Here is a 25,603-nt window from a genome sequence, read left to right as displayed (position 1 = left end):
TAACATGTTCATATAAAAGCAAATACTTTGACAAGTACCCCATGGCAAGTTATAATAAAATGGTTTCCGGTTTTCTCGCTCTGATCATAACACTCTATTGGTTTTCTTTCTACACGAAGAACACTCTATACGAATTTCATACTTCCAAAATTCGAACTTTGGATTGCCATTTAAATATTTTAATTCATTTTTGGAGGCCAGTTTAATTTAATTGATCTTCGCTCAACTTTGTCTGTGTATTGAGTCTCAACTGGCCTCAGGACCAGCTGTCAAAAATTCATGAATAAAATTTCCTCAGTCGAACTCTTTTTGCAAACAAAATAAATTTGCTTACGATTTCTCTCATTTTGACGTGTAACCGAAAGATCAGTTCTACAAAAACCGCTTCCACTTAACTCTCCATCAAACGTGTTCAGATTTTAAGCTTGACGTAATGAACTTAACTTGATTATTTTTGGGCTTTCTGATGGTCCCTCTCTGTACATTAACAGCCCATTGCATTTAGGTAATTTTCCAAATCATTTTAATAATTTCCATCCACCGTTACGCTGACTAACAGTGCCACATTTAACTGCACTACAATATAAGAATAAAATGCAAACAATACATTTGTCTTGTTACTGACTTTGAATAATTTATTTGTTCAAAGTCAACTTTCCACTTCGTCAATGACTTTGGCGCTCTTGTTCAAATTTCCACTTATTGTTGCCCACTCACAAAAAAATGAAAAGAAAGGCGTATTCACATCGGGCAATATTTATTGTTCCTTTTCGTTCTTTCGTCAAATCTCGATCGTCATTCGTGTCCATTTCGTTCGTCGATTTATAAAATGCTTTGAACCTGCTTTTGTCGATGTTGTTGAAAAAAAAATTGCACAAAAATCTGTGATTTCGATTAATTTGTTACTTGTGTTCTAATTTAATTCTATCGATAATCGATCGTAAGCATACTGTGCGTCGTGTAACAAAAAAATTACGTCTTACAATTCAGTGACTACTCTACCAATTCAATTACCATAAAAATCGTACTTTGTCTCGGGGACCACTAAAACATTTGTGTGTGCTAACAAGAAAAAAAAAGTAATGGTGGAGTAATGGTGTCATGAGAGTAATGCGAAGTGAATTCGATAATAGTGAACTGAGACGTGAAATGGATGATAATTCGGCCCAGCTACATCAAAACGGAGGCGGTGTGGGACAATTAGGTGGTGGCAGCTCGTCATCATCCAATGCCGTTTTGAATAAACAGGGCGACGAAAAACAGTCCAAAGGACCACAGTACACAATGCCGGGCATCCTACATTACATTCAACACGAATTTTCACGCTTCGAAATTGAACGATCTCAATGGGATGTTGATCGTGCAGAGCTTCAGGTAAAAGAAAAATTATGCAAAATGTGTTACGGGTGCCCCGTTTTTTTTCTCTTCTTCTTCTTGCTGTCGTTGTTCCGTTCGCAAGACACGTTTTATTGTGAAGATTTTTTCTGTGAACTCGAATGGGGGCGTATTGACTTCTTTAAGTGAATTTGCAAAATTTTCACCAAATTTTCTACGTAGTCGCTTTACACCCTCTCTCTCTGTGTGACCACATCTCATAAAAATTTTATTAATTAAATTTCGTACTCGGGGCGAAAAAGTTGTAAATTCATTGAGTGTACGGACCAACCGAAAAGAGATAAGAAGATTTCAAATATCCGGACATTCAATCAGCGAAAAAGTGTCGTACTTACACGTTGCTAATTTTGTAAGACAACGAGGACAACACGTCTCGTCATTATGCTAATTTAATTATGTAGTCGATGTGGTGGACAGTACGGTTTTCGCAACTGAAACACAGCTGATTTTTTTTTTGTGTTTCTTGCTTCTCTCCTCACAAAGAGGACGTTGCTTCATTGGCACACCGTAATAGTTTGCGAGTGTGCGTGCGAAATGTTTTATTAATTTTTTTGTTGTTTTATTATCGTTTGATGTGCGACCTAGGAATAATTTTTTTTTTCGTCTTCTCTGCTTCGCTTTAATTTATGATGTCAATGGAATTACGCCAGTGGGATGATTGCGAATTCGTATTGTTATATCACCGGGATTAAACTAAAAATTGATTGGGTCAAAGACCTGCATTTCAATTTGCTGTATTATTTGTACAGTAGATGTGTTCGGTGTGTCGCATTTAAGCATCGAATTTTTCTTCTTTTTTTCTTTCTTGACATCGCTTCCTTATGTTGCGATATAAAATCCAAATTTAATGGTCATTTTATTGCCATTTCTATGTCGTGTTGGTCTTGTTGTTCACTTGTTCACCACGCAATTTAACGTTTATACAAGAAATAACACTTTGAGTGCCGGTTGTCGGTCTGTAGTTGGTCTTTTTTTAATTCGTTTGAGTAAACTTACAGAGCAATTCAATGATTTCTATTCAAATTCAAATGATGCATTTTGACAAAATGGAAAGCAAATGCATTATGAACATCATCTTCTAGAAAAATGTTTCCTTTGCAAGCAGTTCAAAGTCTCACAAAGGATTAACACCCAAAGTACCAATTACTATGACGATTCCATCTTTCATCTATTCAATTGACTTATGCTTAGTTTCCTCTTACCAAAAAAGTACTCTCTCACGGCTCTCTCACGGAGTACTTTTTGTTGAGTGGAGTGGACACTTTAAGCTTTGTTGCTAGAATCCTCTGAAAGTTTTTTTTATTACTGGGAGAGTCAGTGAAATTTCAGCGTGAATTTGCTTCAGCTGTTTTTCACCTGTTCCACTCATTCAAACCAAACTGCTCATAAGTCTTTACATGGGTGAAATAGTTACACACACGCGTGTGTGCAGTGGTAAAACCGTATATGAGCCGTTTTGTTTGTATGAGTGGACCAGCTGAAGCAAATTCATGAATAAATTTCACTGGCGACGACTGTACCAGAGCATTATTGATCGTCAGTTCGCTCACAGATCCGTACAATAAACTAATTCTCTCAATTAATTTTCTCGTTTTATGACGAAAAATTGTTCGGAAAAAAGGTTCAAAGTGCAGTTCCACGAAGGAGACCTTTTTTTGTGTCGAAAAAGTTTATCACAGAGAACCTTTCTATCTTCATTAAGAGTAACAGAATTTGCGAAAGTGAGAATGATTTCGCACGAAACCTGCTTTGATATCCCGAATTAAATTACAGCTATATCCCGTTGAGCGGTCAGTTCTGTTGAAAAACGTTTTTCTGTAATGGACATCCAATTCAAGTAAAATTTAAAATGATCGAAAAGCATCCTTTATAGCGGACTAAAAGTCTGGAACCCTAGACTAACAATATTGTAAACACTGATCCTGACTAATTGTGAACAATGATTCTGACACAGCATCATTCTTCACAGTATTGTTAGTCAGGTTCATTTTCATATCATTGTACCACATCAAACTTCTCCCAATCCAGATGCATTTTGGGAGGTGTTTTGCGACCTGTATTTGTCTCCCTGTTCAATTGCTATTTGAATAGATAAATGCAGGAACGGTACATGTCATATCAGTGAATTATAAGAAACATTATTTTTCATTGATTTAGTTGCCGTTTCGAATATGTTTGTTCCAAGGTCAAATGAATTGTCATCCATAGACACATTGAGGTTCAATATTTGTATGAAAAATTGCATAGGTTTGGTTCCCCTTCGTGTTGTTAAGGTACGGGTGTACAGTAATTTGGAACCACGGGCTGGACACTCTATGAATAGTAGCGTATAAAAAATGAAGAATAGCATGAATAGTGTCAGGCCTTTGTTTGGAACAGACCAATAGGCTTACGATGTTTTTTGTTTGAATTTATTAAAGAAAAACTACTACTGACATCGTCAGTATATTTGAAACAGAGAGTTAAATGAAATAAATTTCAGTTTTCATATAATTTGCTAATGTGACATGTCCCTTTTTTGCATTTAACAGTTCATTTAGCATTTGCTCTTGAGTATTGCGACACATTCTTACCAAACAAGTGACTGTGTGTATACAGGTACTGCTTCCTCAAATTCCATGCAAATTTTCCAGTATGTAAAATTCTGAACGATTTCTTTCAAACCGGCTTCAAACACTTTTATCTCTATACAATTATCTTGGTCTGAAAGGTGATTTCTGACTGTCCATTGGTAAGTGTCCAAGAAGACGTTCTGAATTTTATTAAATTTGGATTTAAGCACTCAGGGCGCAGGCTCCTCAAAAAACAACTCTAAGCGAAATTAGTTAAAGATTCATTTCCATTTACCACGTCAATTTGATATTTAGTTGTACACCTCCCACGCAAAATAATAGAAACCCTTTCGATAAGGAATTGTTCGTCAAGAAATCGAATTGTTTCCTACGAAATATCCATTTTATTACCAGCAAGAAAACATCATTTCTATGCCCGTTTACCCATAGACGGCTGTGCCGTCTATCCATTCAATGACTCAACGTAGTTTTTTTTCCCACCCAATTCGTCTCTTCCAAATTTATTTTCCTCCGTTCTCTTTCCGTTGTAAACACCTGTCAACGATGGCAAATTTGTGTATCGATAAATATTATTTTTAGCAAACGATTTTTGCTAACAAAATCAAAAATTTAACTCGTGCAGCTACACTACGGAAAATGAAAACAACACTTTTTTCCGTATGACGACGACACAACAACAAATAGGTTCAATTTAAATATCGAAACGCGATTTCTCTCAATAATAAAAAAAATTATGAAACGGATTTTGATTGATTGAAATGTTCCAATGAGCCGTCCAACAAGTGATAAAAATAGAAAAATTCGGTTCGCTGAAATGATTTTCGTAATATGAAATCAGGCACGGAAAAGCTTTTAGGTCCTATGATGTGTTAATGAGTTAATAGAAGACAAATCGTTTTAGATATTAAACGATCGCTCACGTGACCTTGATTAGGACCGACTGTCAAAACAATCTGTCGTCTGGTTTTCTCCACTCAAATGCAGTGAAAAGATGACTTTTTGTTGATGCTCTCTCCGATGACAGTTCAGGTGAAAAAATTTGTATTTTCTCAACTTTTGTTTCTCCTATGAACAGTAGTTGTTTTCTCTTTACAACTGTTGATTTGTTTCGTGGATATAATGGTTATTCACGCCTCACACGAATGAGAATTATGTGTTCACCTTCCTTCGCTCTGGCCGCAAACTTTCGCTCTTGTTCGAATATCCTACTTTCTCCTCTTGGTAAACAAATAACGATTTCTAAACTGCACAATAATTTGTCACAGCGCAGGCGAGAAAATACCCGTTTTCTTACCTCAGTTGAAATTTCGAAAGCCTTTGATGTGAAATAGTTATTTGTTTAACAAGGGAAAAAGTTAGAAATTGTATTTCGATGGTATTTTTGTGGTCAGAGAGTAGTGAGACTTCCGATGTTTCAGCGGATGGGAGAAAATGACTATTTTCTCGTCTGCGTTGTGAAAAATGTTGTGTTGACCTCTGGACAAAAAATGTAGAACTTCATTTTCTCTGGTGATTTGTGGCCCTCGCTACTGTTTGCCTACAAATAACACCCTTGATATGAAATTTCCAACTTTTTTCCGAGGTTAACAAATCAAAATTCCCTACAAAGTCTGTCTTTGCGACTTACTTACCTAACAACCACACTCGATTAGAGAATGAGAGAGTATTCAATACCTTTCATCCATAAAATGGAACGACGCGATGCATCATTATTTAGGTCACTGATTTCTTACAGACTTTTGCAGGTGTTTCGCTAAGTTTGCCATTCCAAATTTATTTAATTACGAAACTTCTTTTGAATTATGCAAACTTTGAATAGAATGCTTTAGTTTCGTTGAACTCGGTTCCACTCAATCGTTTTATTTTGCTACTTTGCAAATGAAATTTTCTTTTTTTCCTTCAACGGAAGGCAGCTACCTTGCTACCAAATTCAATTTGAAGCAGAAAAAAAATGGGAAAACGTTTTGCTGATAAAAGGACGATTGATTGTCGTCGTTAATAATTCCGCTGTTGGAAGTTCTTTTTCTTCATCTGCAAATTTACGTTCGGTCATCCAACTCATGTAACATTCGTTTACCATTTCCATCGACACTGTTCCAAGGTTCATTTGTTTTTCATTGTTCTTTGCTATGGCTCATTTGCACTTACACATCAGTTTCTTAAATGACAAACGACCAATCCATTTCAAATTGCAAAAAAATCATTTACAACTCGCACAGATTGACGAAAGATATTTATGGAAAAATTGTGTAAAACGGAATACGAATTGAATTAGTGGACTGTCACTTAGGGTAATTGAATGATTGCTTTACGTCGAGGTATAGTGAAGGAAAAGAAATCGATGGAAACTTCGATGTCTGTCTGTGATATCTCTATCTGTACATCGAATCGTAAGGGGCCGCACTAGTCGTCCTCTGAATTTCGAAGTGACTTTTTGCACCCGGGTGTAAATAGCCTAAAATACACTATTTTAACTCAGGTGGAGCTTGTCGATGAAAGGCTATTTGCACCCATATCGCAACAGTTCAAAAGCAACATGAACCTCTCTTGTTCAAACGGACCTAACAGTTGGGTGTTTCGACAATTTGGTGCGAATAGTCTATATGAGGCTATTTACTCCCGGATGCAAATAGCATCCAACACAATTTCATTATCTCAAAATCTATCAAAATTTAAAGATCTACGTAGGTGAATAGGTGAACGTAACCAAAATGATATCCCACTGTTTTGAATGTCGTCACCGTAGGTGTAGAAATAGCAAAGGACACCAACTGCAAAATTTCACCCAGAATTTCCTTTGTTCGATGCTAAAGAACAATAGAAAATTTTAGTTCATTTCTCGCATCAGGTGGTCCATTCTATATTGGTATGCAAATCCAGCGCTACGATGATTCAATTTACTTCCATTCATAATCTCACTCAAATGGCTGAAAGCTTGCAATATTAGCGGAATCTACAGCTGATTTGTGGTCAGCAATTTTTAGCCTGGGAATGTATAAACTCCATGAGACTGGTGATTTCTAACCACCTCAAATAATATCGAAATCTATTTACGATTTCCAACAATTCAATCAATTATTTACGGACAATGTTTTTCGTATAATATTTGTGTCAAACTAATTGAAAATCAACGACTCATGTGCTCACTTCAGATTTCAAACGACAGAGTGACGTCATACAGATTTACCCATTACACGAAGACGTGTAATGTTATTGTGTGGACGCATACGCGAGAAACGAATAAAATGTGTGGAATTTCTGTCGCATTAAATAGTCGGAGAGATTTTATCGCCTCGTTTCCATTTACTGTACACATCAAAAAACGGTATGTCGCCACTGTAATTTAAAACGAAAAGCAAAACAAAAAGTTCGAAACGAAACGAATCAATATTCGTATTTAAATGTTCATACTTCGCAGAAAAGTCCATCGTTACAGGCTTGTTTCAAGGTCATTTCGAAAAGTCAAATCTCATCCACAGAAAGCAAATTAACTTCAACTTTCAAGTTGACGAAAATTGTAACGAAATATTTACAAAGAAATTGGTTGACGTTTAGGTTATGTTCATCTCTGTGGATGAAATCGTCGTCGTTCGTGTTGCAAAGTTCGGTTATTTGGAACAAACCTATAGATCATCTTCAAGGCCGTTTGCAATCCACGTTAGGAAATGTCATCCACGCAGAGAAAAGATAAGTTGGTACGCCTGCCGCGAGATAGAAGGAACATTGGAATGACATTTGGCTTCTATGGGAGAGCGAGATAATGTGAGAGAGTTACTTACACATTCTCTCTCATTCCATCCCATAGAAACCAACTGTCATTCACATGTTCCTTCCATCTCGCAACAGGCGTACCAGTTTATCATTCCTCTGCGTGGATGGTACTTCTTAACGTGGATTTCAAACGGCCTTGATCTATGGGTTTGTTCCAAATGACTGTGTAAAACCCGAACTTAGACAACACGAACGACGACGATTTCATCCACAGAGATGAACATAACCTAAACGTCAACCAATTTCTTTGTAAATATTTCGTTACAATTTTCGTCAACTTGAAAGTTGAAGTTAATTTGCTTTCTGTGGATGAAATTTGACATTTCGAAATGACCTTGGCACAAACTTAAAACAAATGAGCTGTCAGACACGATACCAAAACCTAACCTCAATTCCGTTATTTTAATTATTGTGTATCTGTTTGTTTACTGTTACGTGAAAATGATCTATATTCATTCAGTCAGTCAAGGGACCTGTCCCACCCAAAAGGTGAGGCCTAGTAATGATTTACATACGTAGATGCTACTATAACGACTGGGTCGTTTCGACTGATAGAGGGAATATGTCGAATGATTTTGAATTTGGCCGAGAGAAAATGTATTGAATTTTCACTCAAAAAACCAGCTGTCATTCGACATATTCTCTCTATCCGTCGAAACGACGTCCCAGTCGTCGTATTAGCATCTCTCTGCGTAAATGTCCTAACAGTGATGATGCATGTAAAATGAATAAAGAGAATTCTTTTTTCACAAACTGTATTCAGAATGGTCCAGGGCGTTGAGTAAGCTAAATGCGGCACTGAATGTGGCGAATTAGAAAATTCTACATAAATTGAGTAAAGTAGGTAGTCAAGTCATGCAATTATTTACGTAGAAATGCAATCTATTTTTATGGCATAATCAGATGTACGGGCCAACTAAACATTCGAGAGAGTTCAATGAGTGACAAGCTAGAAATAATTCAAAATACAATTCTACCTTATGATTGCTATAAATTTTCCTTTATACTTTTTTTGTTGGCCCGAATTACCTACCCAACTAGTTATACATAAGAACTCATCCCGACATTTCCGACACATTTTGCCGTTGTATTCAAAGCGAGTGAGTGAATCTTTTTTGTATTCACTTCATTCAGTCATCTAGCCGATTGATGCAGTTCAATTCATACATTGCATGTTGATCGAACGAGAGGCACGGGAAATTCAGTAATTCACTTTAAATGAAAGAAATCGTAAAGAAAATGTGTCGAAATTTGAGTGATACAATTTGAATGTGATCTTTCCTTCGGAGAATTAGCTCTGTATCATACAACACACAGAAATGCTCCAAGTGCTAACAGAAAAGAACGGTGCGAATGTATCGTTGAGTAGAAACTCAATACCAGTCAACGGTGAAACATTAAAACCAAAGTGTTCTGTGAGTGAAAATGTTGCTTCCGGTGCTGAAAATGAACAGAACGTTTCAACAATCGACGACATTAAGAAGTCCGACTGGAAGTTATCCGATTTTGTCATTGAACACCGATTGGGGAATGGACGATTCGGCAAAGTGTATCTGGTGCATGAAAAAAGATCGATGCAAGCGTTTGCCATGAAGAAACAAAACATTAATCCCGTAAATGAATTCTTGGTGTGGCGAGAGGTCGACATACAGGCGAGTCTGCATCATCGAAACATTTTACGTAGTTACGGTTACTTCGTACAGGGCACGGACGTCTATTTGATTTTAGAGTTTGCCCCAAATGGCAATCTGTTGAAAAAATTGAACGAGCAACCGAACAAACGATTCGATGAGAAAAGTGCTGCCCGCTACATTCTGTCTTGTACGGAAGCTCTTATCTATTTACACGACCGTGAAATTATCCACCGCGACATTAAGCCAGAAAATTTGCTGCTTGGTGCGAACGATGAACTAAAAATTGCAGACTTTGGTTGCTCAGTGAATACTCACAACCAGAGGCGTAGTACGATTTGTGGCACACGTGACTATATACCACCGGAAAGTAAGTGGAAATTCACTTTATCTCCGAGACACCGACACTAACTGATAACGTTTCCTTTGCAATGGTTAGTCATAAACGGTGAACCATATTACAAAGAAGTTGACTTGTGGAGCCTTGGCGTTCTGTGCTATGATTTACTCATCGGAGAATGGGCCTTCAAAGCACCGACTGAAGAAGACACCTACTGGAAAACAATCCTGGCACACTACAATCCATTTCCGGATTATCTATCACAGTCAGCATGCCAATTGATTCGAGAACTGATTGTTGTGAATCCGGAACGTCGTCTACCTCTGGTCAACGTAAAAAACCATCCTTGGATCATTGCCAATACACAATAAGTTCAGTTGTTACTTACTGTGCTCGAATATTTTGCTGAATGAATTCAAAATTGATTATGGATGTTTTGAGTCGTTCATTCTCCCACTAATTGTCCGTTATACATGCGATGTCAATGTTAATCAGATTTCACATTGACATTGAAAGGCTGCTTTCAGTTCTTTAAGTTACATTCAAACTTAACCTAAGTAACTCAATGTAAAGTGGCCAGGCGAAGGTTTCAGTTAGGAGATACGACGGTCTGATATATATGTTGTTTGCTATTGGTGCCAATAGAAGGAAATGATGCGCCAATAGTCACCAATAGCAAGATAGGACAAGATTTGCTCGCATAGTTTCCCCATTGGTATGTTGATATACCACTGCCGTTCAAGCTGTTAATAAAAGAAAAATTTCCTCCCAGAAGTTGAAAATTAATGGCTTTCTGTTGAGACAAATAACATCAATCCCTTTTAATTCACCGTAAGGTGAAACAAGTACATCACTTACACGGAAACGCTGAACAAATCACCAGACTTTCGTTGGGATTTCCGCAATAAATTTCGTTGATTAAACTGCTATGCCAATTGGACATAGCACAAATCGCAAAATTTAATTTAAATTTCATTCCGACGCCAAGTCGGTCGTCGTCCAACAGTTTCGGTGGGTCAATCAATTCGATTGTTTTTTGTTGGAAATTATTTGTTTTCAATCGGGCGTTAAGAATTTCAGGCAAAGTTTGCGCTTACTTTGAATCGTTTGTTCAATTGAAGTTACGATTTTATTGCCGCACTTATCACGTAAAATGCACAAACATCGACAGCCTTTTATTTTTAGAAACACTGGTTACACAATCTCAATGTAATATGCATTTCAAGTGCCACACCAATAATTGTTTTAAATGGACGTTTGATGTTTCTGAATGTTTGTGCCATTGATAAGGTCATAGGAACGTAGATATTGTCGTGTCAATATTACTAGTTAGGTCTGAATCAGGTCTCAGCGTAGCACAGTATCAGCCCACTCTAACCGTTGTCAAAACTTCATTTTTTCGAATTACAGTCAACGAAAATAGTTTTTGGATAATTATGATTGGGTGTGATTATATCGATGAAAAAGACCCTAAAATGATGTTCTCGAATTTTATCTCGGCAAACTGTTTTAAAGAATTGTTTTTACAAAAATTTTCGTTGCTTTTGAGTCAAAACAATATTTTCTGTCGGCTTCATGAGTCGGAAATTTTGCGTTGCATCCTAATAATTCTAGGAGAACATTTTGGACTTCACAGTTTTAGGATAAGCACTTCATATGTTTCAGCACTAAATTTGGGGTAATACAAAAATTAAGGACCGATTTTATGTTAATTTGCAGGGGAGAAGGAAGAACCCGTGCAACTGACCCGTCACAGTGTTTCAAAAGCCCTAAAAAACGGCGGGAGTGAAAAGTCAGGGACAAAACAACCGATTTTCGTGATTCTTTTTTGATTGTGTAATGATGGAAGTATAAGATAGAGTGCAAAGAAATCCGATACCTCTGACGTCGCGGCACCACCACTGGCCTTAAGTCAAAAAACGTTTCGAAAATACGAAAGCCATCCCTATTTGTTAGACGGTTCACTAATTTCGGTGTTTAGTATCAATCGGACGGTGTTTGTTCGGAAACAATTCCTGGCTTTAAAACGAGCCCATCTTATTATTCTTCGACTACCCTGTGGACTTTTGCGGCCTTTCAAGATCAGTGGTTTAACATTCGAAAATTATACTTCAAGTCCAGTTGCTCTGACAAATATGGTGAAATTTGATGTTATTTGAACACTAGGAAAGATAGGACCCTCTCACCGCTCGAAACAAGAGATGACGCAGTGGTTACAAATTTTAGCCTTATAAAGATGTGAGTGTCGTCAGACCCACCCGTTATTTTTGCTGAGGGTAATTGGCACACGAATTTGCCTATGAATTTGTGCTTTCGGATGGTACATAGAGTGCGTGGTTCATGCCTGTCTAGCTCACTAGTACTTTGTAAAGAGTAAAATGTCCAGCAAACGTACTTCTCAGAGGTTACCCTTGAAACTGTAGTAGCTCTCTTCCCATTTCTTATACGCAATACGTTACTGACACCAATCTGATTGATTTATTAAAATTCAAAAAGCTTACACATTCATCACCACTACTACAGCGATACCGATGAAAATGTTCGACGCAAATTATTATCGCTTTGAAATGACGACACAATTATTATTCAGTGCGCCTTGCACTTAGATTACAAACCAGTCACTGAGAGAATACAGAAAAAGTAGGGAAAAACAAAATCCAATTCGATTTTTGTATGATTTGTGAAACACAAATCCCGACCGAAACATATTGAACTTTGAACCCAGTTCTCGAAAGGAAAATATTTACTTTACGTTTCGGTTTTCTTTTTGGGTGTATTACGAATTCGATAAGAAATTTTTGCTGGTTTTTATCTCGGTGCACGAAATATGTATAGCGTAGCAGCAGCGAAACAATTGTTACGCGATGCGATTACAATAAGTGATTTTTATTTTCAGCGCCCACAATTTACAGTGAACGAACATTTGTATATATGTCGAACAGTGGAAACAACTACATTATCGAAGCAATTAGAACGTTATCGTGTTTTGAAATAACATTTTTTTTCCTTCTCTCTTTTTACGCATAAAATTACAGTGGCTCTGTCGTCACTTTTCCATATAAAAACAAAATTCTTCTTTCCATCCACGTACCCTACATTGCATGCAAATTATGCTTGTGTTCCCTTCCATTCGATTTGTTTCGGAATAAATTGCCAGACACAACACTATTTCAGCCAACAGTAGAATATTGATTTTGATAGTAGAATCGAGTAAATATCAACAACATAATGGATGGGTGGTTTGGTTCAGTCAGCGGAACGCAGTAACTTGATTCAAATTGGCAGTTTTACACAGAGATTGAACTCAATGTTTTCTCGTAAAGACTCTGTTCACACTTTGGAATCTATAATTAAATTGATTAAATGGTTGTGTGTGTGTCTGATGAAAGTTTCCTTTGTTGTTTCATCACAATTCCGATTTCTTGTAGTTAATTTAAGCAATTACCTTAGCACGTACATGGGAAACCTACACATAGTGTTGAGGAAAAAGGTGTTCAATTGATAGTGCCGTTGAAACAGTTGTGGCGGTACTAACTGAAAGTACGAGTTGACTGGGACGATGTAATCCTGGACTAACATTCTCAAAATTTTTGTTCGCTGAAATTTTGGTCTAGTTCCAAGGTCTGATTTCCAGACAGCTTGAACAAAATTCTAAGCAACTCATTGGCTGACGGCTCAAGCAGTGCTGCAACCAACGAATAGAAGTTGTTCTGGTAACTTTCTTAGATCTTTACTCCACCGTTAGTCCATGCACATCATTCTCTGAAAAGGCTACAGTTTCGAGCCAATGGGACCGTTCATAAAGTATGTCATGCGTGCGAAAGATATGCAAGATATAGAGAAAAATGTGATAGAAGGAGATGCAGATAGTCGTCACGAATTAAACGTATGTGTCAGTGTGCCTGACCCAATATTTTTCGTTTACGGAATCATTACGGAATCGACTTCAAACCGAGGCCTTTTGAAGAACTGACATACGGGGTTTGTAAACAAAACATTTTACATGCTAGCATGCGGCAAAGTGTACTTTTCGTCACTGTTTATGACAGTTCAGAAATGATTATTTATTACATCGAGGGGAAAGTACTTCATTAGGCTTTAGATGTGTAATTATGACACGATGTCGCAAACCTTTGCACATTATGATTTGCATGATGATGCACTTACGTAATTGCTTCTAACCTGTTGTTATGGATTGTTTCGCCTTCGGCTCGTTCCCTAACTCTCACACTTGTCAAAACAACAAATTTACAAGCAAGTATTTACGTAATATACTATTACCTGTGCCATGATCTCTATTTATTATGTACCATTGATGCTGCTACCGTATGATGATCAAATTTATCCAAGTAAAAGAATTGGTTTCAAATTCAAAGTCAAACCAATTACAAGCCAACCATTCCGACCCCACTATGCATTCTCATCATTTGTGGTTGCTCATTGATATTACTGTAACATACTGATAGGCAGAGCGAGCTACTATCAATTATGCAGACAAAACATGATATTTCCTCTTTACAGTGTCCCATATCGTGTGTGGACGGTGTAAAAGTGGACAAAAATTCCAATTAGCAAGTAAAGGTAAAAATGGATAAATTACTTCACTGGTATGGTCTTGCCGTTAATTTGGTGTGTACAACCCAACCAAATCGACTTTAGATCATATATCATCAGCCAATTAAATAACCAATGCATTATAATCAATACCGAAACGTTTTATATACCGTGCTTCAACCCTTGAACAGTCATTACAATTCAAGCCATACATATACCTAATATAACTCGTCCCAACTATAAGAATATTGAAGTGATTTTTATGGAAGTTTCAGTCGGTTTTCTTCAAATTATTATCATTGTAACGAACGATGTCATGTACGATGAGTATATATAAATGTTGTTCGTCATAAAAACCCGACGTTACAAGGGAACATATTTTTTAGTGTTTTGACTTTGTATGGCATGTAATTTTGTATTAATAGCATAATGCACCCACATCACATAAAAGGTACGGATTTTGAGACCCGTACGAAGTACTCGAGGCTATTACGACTGTTATGCCGTTTGTAGGACAAGGAAGTCGAAGCAGACTGTTGGGGCAAAGCATTTGTCTATGAAAATAGCTGACAAATCCGCGAAAAAAGGCCCCTCTTCGCACATAGCGTGTTTCATTAAGTGTTTCGTCCGACTTTGCTAATTTTTGTTTGTTTTTTTTTTTTGAACATTTAAAGACCAAAATATAAAAAATAAAAATTGAATTAGGTCCCCAGACTGAAGCCGGTACTCAAGGTCCCTGAGACTTTTTTTGCTTGTAGGTGCATTATTTCGAGCAGAGCTAGTTATCGTGAAAAAGTTTTGGCAAATTTTCATAAATTTTTGCGAATTTTCTTGAATTTTCACAAAAATTCGAGATTTTTTTAGATTCACGTAAAAATTTGCGAAAATTAATAAAAATTCGCGAAAACTCTTTTTTCACGATTACAGGCTCTGATTTCGAAGGTACTTCGTAATTGCGCCATGTACAATAGATTAAGGAATTTACCATCTACATTAAAAACACATTCCGAGCGAGCCAATCTTAATCTATAGAACGTGCATTTGAGCAATATTTCTCAGTACTGTTACTGATTGACACTGTCGGCAAGTCGGTCTTCTGTCACATCAAAGAAACAATATTTTCATGAACAATTTGTTAACACTTTATTGGATTTTTTTAAATTTGGAGCTCAAAAGACCTGACTCGCCTGCACTGCCATCCCTGGTTTTTGCGGCGGTGACGAGAACAATTCCCTCAATCTATTTTTGGCAAAAATTATGTTTTGCGTTAGCGCTAAGCAGGCAAAAAGGACGTGGACGTAGTAGTGATACGGACGCACTAAGGTTACAGATGCACGTGAATGCAACAGATATAAATACTGATTCGCACGGGGCTAGCCTCTAACGTAGCAGCGTCTGCTACGTTCTCTACTCGTTCTTCATCTGTTTTTGTATAATTACAAACGTGTATTGAGTTTGTGGATGTTATTTTACATGCAGAAAGGAAGAAAGTTTCTGTCGACTGTGTAATATAATGTAAATTCACCGACATCGTAACTCTCTTCCATAAGAGACACGTTTAATTTGATGGAAATTTCCTGTTTTTCTTTTATTTTTATTTTTCTATCAAATTATGTCTCTCTCTCTCTTTCTCTCGTTAATACACAGTCAAGTGTTTCCCATTAAAATGAACGTCGAGTAGTGTGATATGTCTGAAATGGATTTCAAAATTTTGCTCATGAAATAATTGACAGTAAAATGTGGTTGAGATGAATATGATTGTGTCCCTAGCACAGACGTTGAATATAAAAAAAATCTAAAAATTAGATTTTCCCATAGTTATTCCGTTCCATGTCCATGTTTTCATTGTATGTTTTACTAGTAACTCGAGAAACAGTAACTATGTTTATACTGCCATACTGTGTATTGCTTTGTGCTCCTACTTCGACTGTTTGCACACAGCATATGAGGATGATAATGAATGCTTTTCGGAAAATCGTTCATGTAGAATCATTCATTAATTGTCGTGTAACATGTTAAGCGCATTACAGTTCGGTGTAAGAGAAACTCTTGCGTTAATTATTTGTATATGTTTCGCTTGGCAATGCGACGTATTATAATACGAAAAGCATACCAGAGTCTGGTATTACCAGACACTATACCGCAACAACGTTGTTTAATTTAGCGACGTCGTTATAATTTAATCAATTTTGAACTGAAATTATGTCAATTTTAAACGATATAAACGTCGTAAGCTTTTAAACAATCAATTCTGTCAACAAAACTGAATTCTGTTCCAATTAGATGAAAACACAATTGTCTAAACGGGATTTTTCGGCAACAAGTAGTACCCTTGGATGATATTCAAGATATTTGTCCTATTTTCCAGACTTGAAACAGCCTTATACTCACCTCAAAATACTTATCAATATTCAAGCAAATCTCTGTTTTTCTTAGTCCCACACGTTTCATATGTTCCCCCTTATACTCGAATGTGTACTGCTTACTCTCGCACGAATAGATTGAGACAACTTATGTAATGTACAAACAGTGAACATATGAGAAGTGGAACTGTTGGAATTTAAGAAAAAGCACCTAACCAACCAAACCACTCACTTCTTGCTAACTATTTTAAGGTGCGTGGACTTCAAAATTCGCGTGATTGACGATTGACAGCATAACTCGAATTAGTTTAAGAGACTTTGTCTTTTATTGTTTACTGTTATTAAACATGAACAACGCGTGGTAGTGGTAAAACCGTAAACAGTTTTAAACAGCTGAAGCAAAGTCATGCTGAAACTTCACTGCCTCTAACTGTTAGTTGACTTAAAGCTAAATAAATGAATGAATTGCAGTGCTGTCACAAGAAGAAACACATTTTTAAAGAAAGGTCTGCCGTGTCGGACAAATCACATATTCTAACTTTGAGCTTATCGAGCCCATCAAGTCTTAGCACTGAAAATGTAATTCAAATTTGGCGTGAAAACCTACATTTTGACGGCAGTTTGGTTTTTCTGTGATATCAGTTGACTGAAATATCTTCCAGTGCTACACTTTCCTTCTGTTTTAAGGCCTTCAAGGCACTCAAAAAAAAAAGTTCCACAGAAAGAGAAGTAGTGGAACGATATAGCAAAGACATCAGGCTCTAAACAATGACCTCGTGATGTTATGATGGAAAAAACAACACTGTAAGCTTTGGGGAGGCCACTCAGATCAGAATCTATGAACTCACTATAGTTTATCACCTTGAGAATAATACTAAGCACGTACGCTGACGGTCTATGACTCCATGAGAAAGTTAACTTTGCATTGATCGCTATTTCAACCACTTCGTGTTTGTGGTCTCCCATTCGTAAACTTCTCGTTGATACGTTCCCTCTTCTGCATTCAGTGTTATTTACACCTGTTCCTCATGGTTAATTGGCTAATTTCATTAGTTCGTTGATTATAATCTAATAATTAGTGGTTGTACAGAACGGGTTGTAACATATAGTCATGCAACACATTCTCGAATATGAAGCGATGACCTTGTCTCGTTTTAATGTTATTTAAACTTTCGTATAAAAGACGAAATTCATCGGTTGGAATCAACAACTCTATTAAAAACTTTTATTCGGTTGCGGTCTCGGAAAACGGCTAAATTTAGAATCCCTTATGGTCCCTTTGCATGAATGGCTTTGTTTTGAAAACTCCTTCTGATCGGAATGACCGTTTGATTATTGCGCCCGAATTAATTTTAATAAAAATGTATCTAGGCAGTCGGCACAACTTGCTAAAGTAGCAAGCAGAAACATTTCATTAAAACTGAAATCACAATCTGTTTCAATTCGTACATTGAATAACACTTTGCTGCCGTACTAAGACATATTTATAGTTTCCAAATGGCTGATTTTCATAGGCTTTTGAACACATTAACTGTACACACAAACCGAGAATTATTTACTTTCACCCAATATATCGGACACAATTTTTTTTTCTTTATTTCTTTTCGTTAATTACAGCTGAGAAACGCCACATTTTAATTGTTTCTCTGTTTTTAATAAAATTTTTATATTTTTCTAAAACGGTTTATTGCAAGTCGTTTCGGATGCCTGAAATCATTCCATTGCAGTCCGTCGATGATATCTTACTTTGCTTTTCGTTTATTGCGTTCATGAACAGTTTATAACGCGTAAAATAGATTATAGCTTCAACAACAACAATATCTCGGTTTTGATCGTTGTGTGTTATTGAAATTTGCAACAATTTCGGTTATTGACACTCTTAACTATTGCGGAATATGTGAACTGGAGGTGATAAATAATAATATTTAGTCGTTCGGTAGTTAGTGTAGTTTGTGTAAGTTGTGTATGTGTAAGTGCTAGATGAACAACTCTTAAAATCGTCATTAAACCAGAGCCTATTTTCGTGAAAATTATTCTTGATACAGTCAGAGGCAGTGAAATTTCAGCATGAATTTGCTTCAGCTGTTTTTCAGATGATCCACACGAACAATCAAAACTGTTTACATCTTTTCACTACCATAGATTGATTGTATGTGTGGATCAGCTGAAAAACATATGAAGCAAATTTATGGGGAAATTGCATTGCCTCTGACTGTATTCTCAAGATTTTTGAAAATTTGCCAAATCCATGAAAATTCTAACATTCAAGAATTTTCGAGAATTTACCCCACTTCCACATATCCTCAATCGTGCAACTAGCATGTCCGATAAAAATCTCATCGAGGGAAAATCACTTAAAAGAGTTTCACTCGAAAAAATATACATCAAAAAAGCTGCACACGAAAATGAAGAGGCGAAAAAGACTTGAACGCGAGACAAACGGAACAGCTAATGTGGTTGTCTTTCCCTGGAACCACATCGATAAATTAGTGTGTAGTCGTGAATGTATGTTGGTTCAAACGTTATTTTGAGGCTGGAATATGTCGTAGTAAAGAATAATTGGGGTTCGTTCATAAATTACGTAACACAAGTCGGGGAAGGAGGTATAATGTTTTAGTCACTTTTTTACATTTAAATCATTTTACGTGACATTTAGTCCTATAAAAATCTGATTTTTGAGTTAGGTAATTTATGAACGGTCCCTTATACGTTTTGATGCATTTATATTGCTTGGACCCACCAAGTCGGGTGGAATTTAATTGCTCGATTTATTTTCTTAGAGAAATGTCTGCGAGGTGAACTCTTAGTCTTGTAAATACTTTCCCATCTCATGTGAAAATAATATATGAGACACAGTACGGGTAACAAATTAAGTACAATACTCCGTGCCAGTTGTATTCTGTTTTCGACAAATGCTGCACAGCCAATGAACATTATACTTGACTCTTGTTTAAATGTTAAGGATGACTCACATCACATCACATCTACAATGGACAGTACCAAGAATCTGAATTGCACATAGTGACCGCTTATGTGCTCAATGTTCTGTTCCCACTAAGGCTGCGATCAGATTCAGGTCTACGTGATTTAGTTAAGGGTGACCTGGACCTGATTAAATTCAGGTTGAATTGAACCTGATCTCAGCCCAAACCCGAATGTAAGATTTCAGGTTCAACCCGACACCAACCTGATTTGAATCAGGCTTCCTCATTTCAGGTTCAACCTTAACCTGACCCTGAAGTTATCAGAACTGATATAAAAATTCCGGGTCCAGGATTATGGTGGTTCAGGCTTAATCGTGCTACCTGACTTGTTCTGAGCATCTGCTGATCAGTAAATTTATGTTCTGCTTTTTGGTAAATGGAAAATCATGAAATTCTGTCCGACCTGTTGTATGATTGAGGATTTGGAAGAGGTGCTTTCAAACTAATGAAACAATTTTGGCTCAGTATTACTGTGATTAGCCATCTTCGTCAAAAGGTCTACGAAAATCTGTTGTAAGAAAGTCAGAAAGAACTTCAATCGAAAATTAGGTATTATTTCCTTAGCATTAATTGCGTAAATAATCCCACGCGATGCCCAGCACTTGTGGGACAAAGGCTTTGAATTCAAATACCTCAACAACAAAAAACCAGCTAACATCTCAAATCTAATCGATAAAATCTCTCTCTTCCATTACAGGCCCGCATAGCAGTCCTAGTTGGTGAGCGCAAGGGCCAAGAATCGCTAAAATCCGATTTGATTCGTCGCATAAAAATGCTCGAATATGCTCTAAAGCAAGAACGTGCAAAATTCCATCGTCTCAAATTCGGTTGCGATCCGCCGTCGATGAACGATATCAAACCGCCAACCGACGAAACTGGCATTAGTAACGAAGTGGCTCCAGACTCCGAAGTGCCATTCAGTTCCGTATCAAATATAACATGGAGACAGGGACGTCAATTACTTCGACAGTATCTGCAAGAGATTGGTTACACTGACACGATAATCGACGTGCGTTCGAATCGTGTCCGGTCGTTGCTCGGATTGAACAATAATTCCGAACAGGACGACAACAATTCGCCAAGCATAAATGGTAACGAAAACAATAAACGAGCTAGTGAATCACAAGGGCGACGGACGCCAGCTAAGAAATCACAGACCGGTGTAGCTGAATTAATGATATTGGATTCGGAAGCGGCCGTGCTAGCCAATTTTGAATTTTTGGGATCAGCTGATGTTGAAATGTCCGACGACGATGATTTGGCTGAAGGATTAGACATCCCACTAGAAGATGACTGTGAGGTTAAGACATCGAAACGTAAAACCAAAGGAATTAAAAGCGATGGTAGGTGCTTTAGACTAACTGTGCTTTGTGAGTACCACTAACTGTTCTGTCCTCATTCCCATGTGTATAGATGTGGATGCTGAAGCCGAAGAAGTTCTAAATGAATTAAATCTACTAACTGCCGAAGGAGAAGATTCCAATATGTCTTCGAATAAAATAGAAGATTCGGATTGGACCAAATCGTTGGGTAAGTCGATCTATTGCTATTCTGTAGAACCGCTCAGGTTTACTTATCGATCCAACACAATCATTATGCAGGTTATTCAAATGCAACCGACACAACCAGACGTCCATTGATAAGTGGAAACGACGAAGATGTGGACTCTTCATTAGGCTTAGGTGAGCTGGCTCAATTGACAGTGAACAATGAAGCCGAGACGACATACGACGTTTCAAATTCGAAAGAAGCGTATCGACGAACTTGGAATGCCAAATACACATTACGTTCGCACTTTGACGGTGTTCGTGCGCTAGCATTTCATCCGCAGGAGCCCGTTCTCATAACAGCGTCCGAAGATCATACCTTGAAGCTGTGGAATTTGCAGAAAACTGTTTTAACAAAAAAATCGGCTGGCCTGGATGTGGAACCGCTGTACACGTTTCGAGCTCACACTGGACCAGTCTTATGTCTTACAATGTCTACGAATGGCGAGCAGTGCTACTCGGGCGGATTGGACGGTTCCATACACTGTTGGAATTTGCCGAATTCGAATATAGATCCATATGACAGCTACGATCCATCGGTGCTGCGGAGCACACTCGACGGTCACACGGATGCCGTTTGGGGATTGTCTGTCCATCATACCGGCGGCCATTTGGTGTCGTGTTCGGCAGATGGATACGTCAAACTGTGGTCGCCGCAGTCCAAGGTCCAATATCTGAGCACATTCGGTTCGGAGAGTGAAGGAATTCCAGCCTCGGTCGATTTCGTTCGTGAAGTGTCCGAACAAATTGTCGTGGCATACAATGACAAAGTATCCCGTTGCGTCATCTACGATATCGAATCGACCAAGCCGGTGGTGCGATTGGAAACGAACGAAATTAGTTTTATGATCGGTCGATTCATCAACAAAGTGATCAGTCATCCAACGTTGCCGATTACGATAACCGCGCACGAGGACCGGCACATCCGGTTTTGGGACAATCGAACCGGCAATCTCATGCACTCGATGGTGGCGCATCTGGAACCGGTGACCAGTTTAGCGATCGATGCCAACGGTCTGTACTTGTTGTCCGGTTCGCATGACTGTTCGATTCGTTTGTGGAATTTGGACAATCGAACGTGCGAACAGGAAATCACGGCCCATCGAAAGAAATTCGATGAGAGCATTTTCGATGTTGCATTTCATCCGTCGCGAGCGTTCATTGCTAGTGCTGGGGCTGATGCGGTGGCCAAAGTTTTTGTTTAAATTTAAAGTTAAAGAAATTAAATTTTGGAATTAGTGGACGAACGACAACAACAAATTTAAGCAGTGCAACGCGGTTACAAGAGAACATAAAGAAAAGCAAGATATTGAGTAGACAACCACTGAAATTAATTAATTTTATTTTGTTTAAAAGAAAGTGCGATGCAAATTTCTACAACACAATTTTCGTTTTTATTTTCTAGTTACTCTCTCTCTCTCTCTCTCGTTCTCTATCTCTCTCTTTTTTGTTTAATAACATGGAACAACAAGAACTCGTTCAGGAACTAAAAATTCGTTATCCAAAGTGAAGATTTTGACATACTTTATATGAAAGAAGTGTCAAAATCCTCCCCAGTGAAACTTAACGAAGAGTTTCTGAACGAGCTCCAAAATTGTGAACTTTGTGTGTGTGGGGGGGAATAAACGAAATAAAAACCGAACGAAATGCCAATGTCAGATGTTTGAGAGAAAATGGAAAAATTAGAGAGAAAGAACAATAAACGCGACCGCCACACGGATCCTAGACTCTTTAAGAAATTTAATTTATAAAATAAAATCTCTTCGTCCAATGCCATTTTTGCAAATTTTTTTCAAGAAACAATCGACAAACAAATCAATGCGACCACGTTCACTGATTTTAATAAATTTAATTAAAATTGTTCAGAAAATGACATCAAACAATCAAACGAAAAATGCTTTTCCAGTTTGTCGTCGTCCTCTCTCCTCTCGATTGGCATTTTTAAATAATTGTAGTGAAACGGAGAGAAGGTTTATTATGAAGAGAGAGTGAGGACAAACTATTTTTTTATTTACTTCCTTATGTGTGTTTGTGTAATTGTTACAATTTTATTCAAGTCATGTAATTTATTTAACGACAACAAACAAACAACTTTTTTTTTTGTTTATTTTTAGTGTTTTTTACGGTTACTTTTTCGTTAGATTTAGAGAAAAAAAATTGGAAGAATTTTCCCGACCGAGAAAGGAACGGAATATTCTTCGCCCCATTTAGCGATGATTTCAGTCAAAGTTTTATTAATTATTAAAATCGTTCTAGCCGGAGAAATAATTAGGAAACAAATTTGTCTTATTTTGTTAACTTATATCGGTCATCAAACAACATAAGAATCATGTGAATATCATTACTCTCATACTCATAACAAAAACATGAAAAACCAACTTGGTCCCATAAAATCGCCATCATTTCGTATTCGCTTTTCAATGTCCATTCAATCTGTCATTGATCTAACGGTCTCAGTGGAATCCAATCCGCTCTTCTCTTTCTAAGATTTTTTTTACAATTCTTTCATTTCAGGCGCGGATCCACCTCTGTTGATCAGAATGTTATTTTTTTTTAATTAATTTTTGTACCCTAAAAATGCATTTATTCAAAAACCACCCTGGTCAAATTTTCTGGATCCGTTCCCTGAACAACTTTCTCGCTATCTTGTCCTAGAAATTGATGATCGGAAGACTTAAAAATCAGACTCCAATCTTCACGCTCAAATATTCCATCTGGATGCATTTGCTTCGAATTCGAAATGACTATAACGTCACTCAATCTTGTTCCAGTAAGACGTTCAACTACACTAACTAGCTGATTTGCTGGATTTAGAATTCGTTTTTAATCAATTTCTATTATGGCACAAGTTCTCTGTCAACGCTTTCATTGTATAGAATGTTCGACACTCAGAGTTTTGACGGTAATATATAGGTGCTAGTATGTCCAGCTAAAGAAAACCTCTGATCTGTCGATCCGAGGTGAACATCGCCAGCGAGTTCCTGATATTTGACTTGACCGTCAGTGATGGTCTGGAATCGATAGTCAGAGGTTTCGTAACGTGAAATCTGAGCCTGTAATCGTATAGCCTTTACTTCGAGCATATCATTTATCTGTTTTATTAAGAAATTAGACAATTTGCGTTATGTTCAACACTTAGTTTGAAATGTAGTCAATTAATCGAAATTGGTTAACAGGCTCAGTTAAAGTTTAAAGAATATTGGCGAGACAATTTTTCGATTTCATAATATTCCATGCTCCAACCACCCTAATGTTACAATGGTTCGTGATTCAGCATGGTCAAGTTTATAGTTTGCAAAGAGAAAAGAGTCTTACAGGGATTCCAGCAATGAACTGCCACAAATCTAGTACATTTTCTGCTGGCCATACAAAAATGCATCCGAAAATGAATTCTCTGCAGTTCATTGCGGACTCTCTTTCTCTCATTCTCAATTTCTAAAGTTCATTTTGCTTGAAGTCAGGCAACTACTAACGCTAACATTTGCTTTCTATGTGGATAAAGATGAAAGAAAAGAAGTTATTTCGATCCTGAAAGGTCCTGATGAAGATTGTTCTTTTGAAAAGCCGATTCACTTACGACTGAGATTAAAAAAAAAAACAAACAAACGGTGTAGAACTCAGGCGAGTTATACCAGATATCCAGCAAGGTTTGATTTGAGGGGTAGATAATCGTGTATTTTAAGTTCAAAATGATGCTTCTTTGATTAAGAATTCTCTTTAGTTTTCAAGGAATTCAGTTTTGAAGGATTTTTAAGCATTTTTAGAAGATTTTTCTCCTTTGATTTCAAATTCAAAGGATTTTCAAGAATTTTTCATTGATTTCTAAGGATTTTCCTTTGATTTTTAAGGATTTTCTGTCAATTTCAAAGGATACACAAGAATGTTTACACAATTTCTAAGGAATTTCCTGTCAATTCTAAAGATTTTTCTTTGATTTTCAAGGACTTTTTGTGAATTTCAAAGGATTTTCGAGAAAATTTTCTTTGATTTTAAAGGTTTTTCGTCAAACATTTTCTTTTAAGTGTCTATCTGCCCTTGCTGTTCGATATGATTGGTCTAAAAAGCAGTGAATGTATTTTGACTGTATATTATCGTGTATGTTATCCCAATCGTGGTATGAATAAATTTACATTTTTGATGTAAAAGATTTTCCATTCATTTTATTTATCTCTTTGTTAATTGAAAAAAAGCGACAACAAATACAAAACCGATGTTAAACGGAAAACTTAAGGAAACAGAAAAATCTTCAACCGTTTTTTTTACAAAATATTTCATCAAAAGAAAATAGTAAAAATTCAAAATAGAAAAAAATAAATAAATTCAAAAAACGTTTAGACTTAGAATCATCTTTATTACAAATAAATAAACAAACAAAAAAAAGAAAAAAATAATTAAAATTAATTGAATATATAAAATATATATTTACACCATATATTTGTGTGTTC

The 25,603-nt window shown here is 36.9% G+C and overlaps 2 protein-coding genes across 2 annotated transcripts; both read left to right on the top strand.

Moving 5' to 3' along the window:
• Nucleotides 1-799: 799 nt before the first annotated feature.
• LOC119079031 (striatin-3) lies at nt 800-24,349 on the top strand. Its single transcript, XM_037186815.1, has 4 exons — nt 800-1,374; nt 20,309-20,954; nt 21,025-21,141; nt 21,213-24,349. The coding sequence occupies exons 1-4, from the start codon at nt 1,102-1,104 to the stop codon at nt 22,361-22,363; spliced, it is 2,187 nt and encodes a 728-aa protein (XP_037042710.1). The 5' UTR covers nt 800-1,101; the 3' UTR covers nt 22,364-24,349.
• Nucleotides 8,796-10,136, top strand: LOC119079097 (aurora kinase C-like). Its single transcript, XM_037186914.1, has 2 exons — nt 8,796-9,740; nt 9,810-10,136. The coding sequence occupies exons 1-2, from the start codon at nt 9,059-9,061 to the stop codon at nt 10,079-10,081; spliced, it is 954 nt and encodes a 317-aa protein (XP_037042809.1). The 5' UTR covers nt 8,796-9,058; the 3' UTR covers nt 10,082-10,136.
• Nucleotides 24,350-25,603: the final 1,254 nt, after the last annotated feature.

Source organism: Bradysia coprophila, unplaced genomic scaffold (assembly GCF_014529535.1).
Source record: "Bradysia coprophila strain Holo2 unplaced genomic scaffold, BU_Bcop_v1 contig_297, whole genome shotgun sequence".
Classification (NCBI taxonomy): domain Eukaryota; kingdom Metazoa; phylum Arthropoda; class Insecta; order Diptera; family Sciaridae; genus Bradysia; species Bradysia coprophila.
The sequence above is the reverse complement of the archived record's forward strand: the minus strand, read 5'-3'. Positions and strand labels throughout refer to the sequence as shown.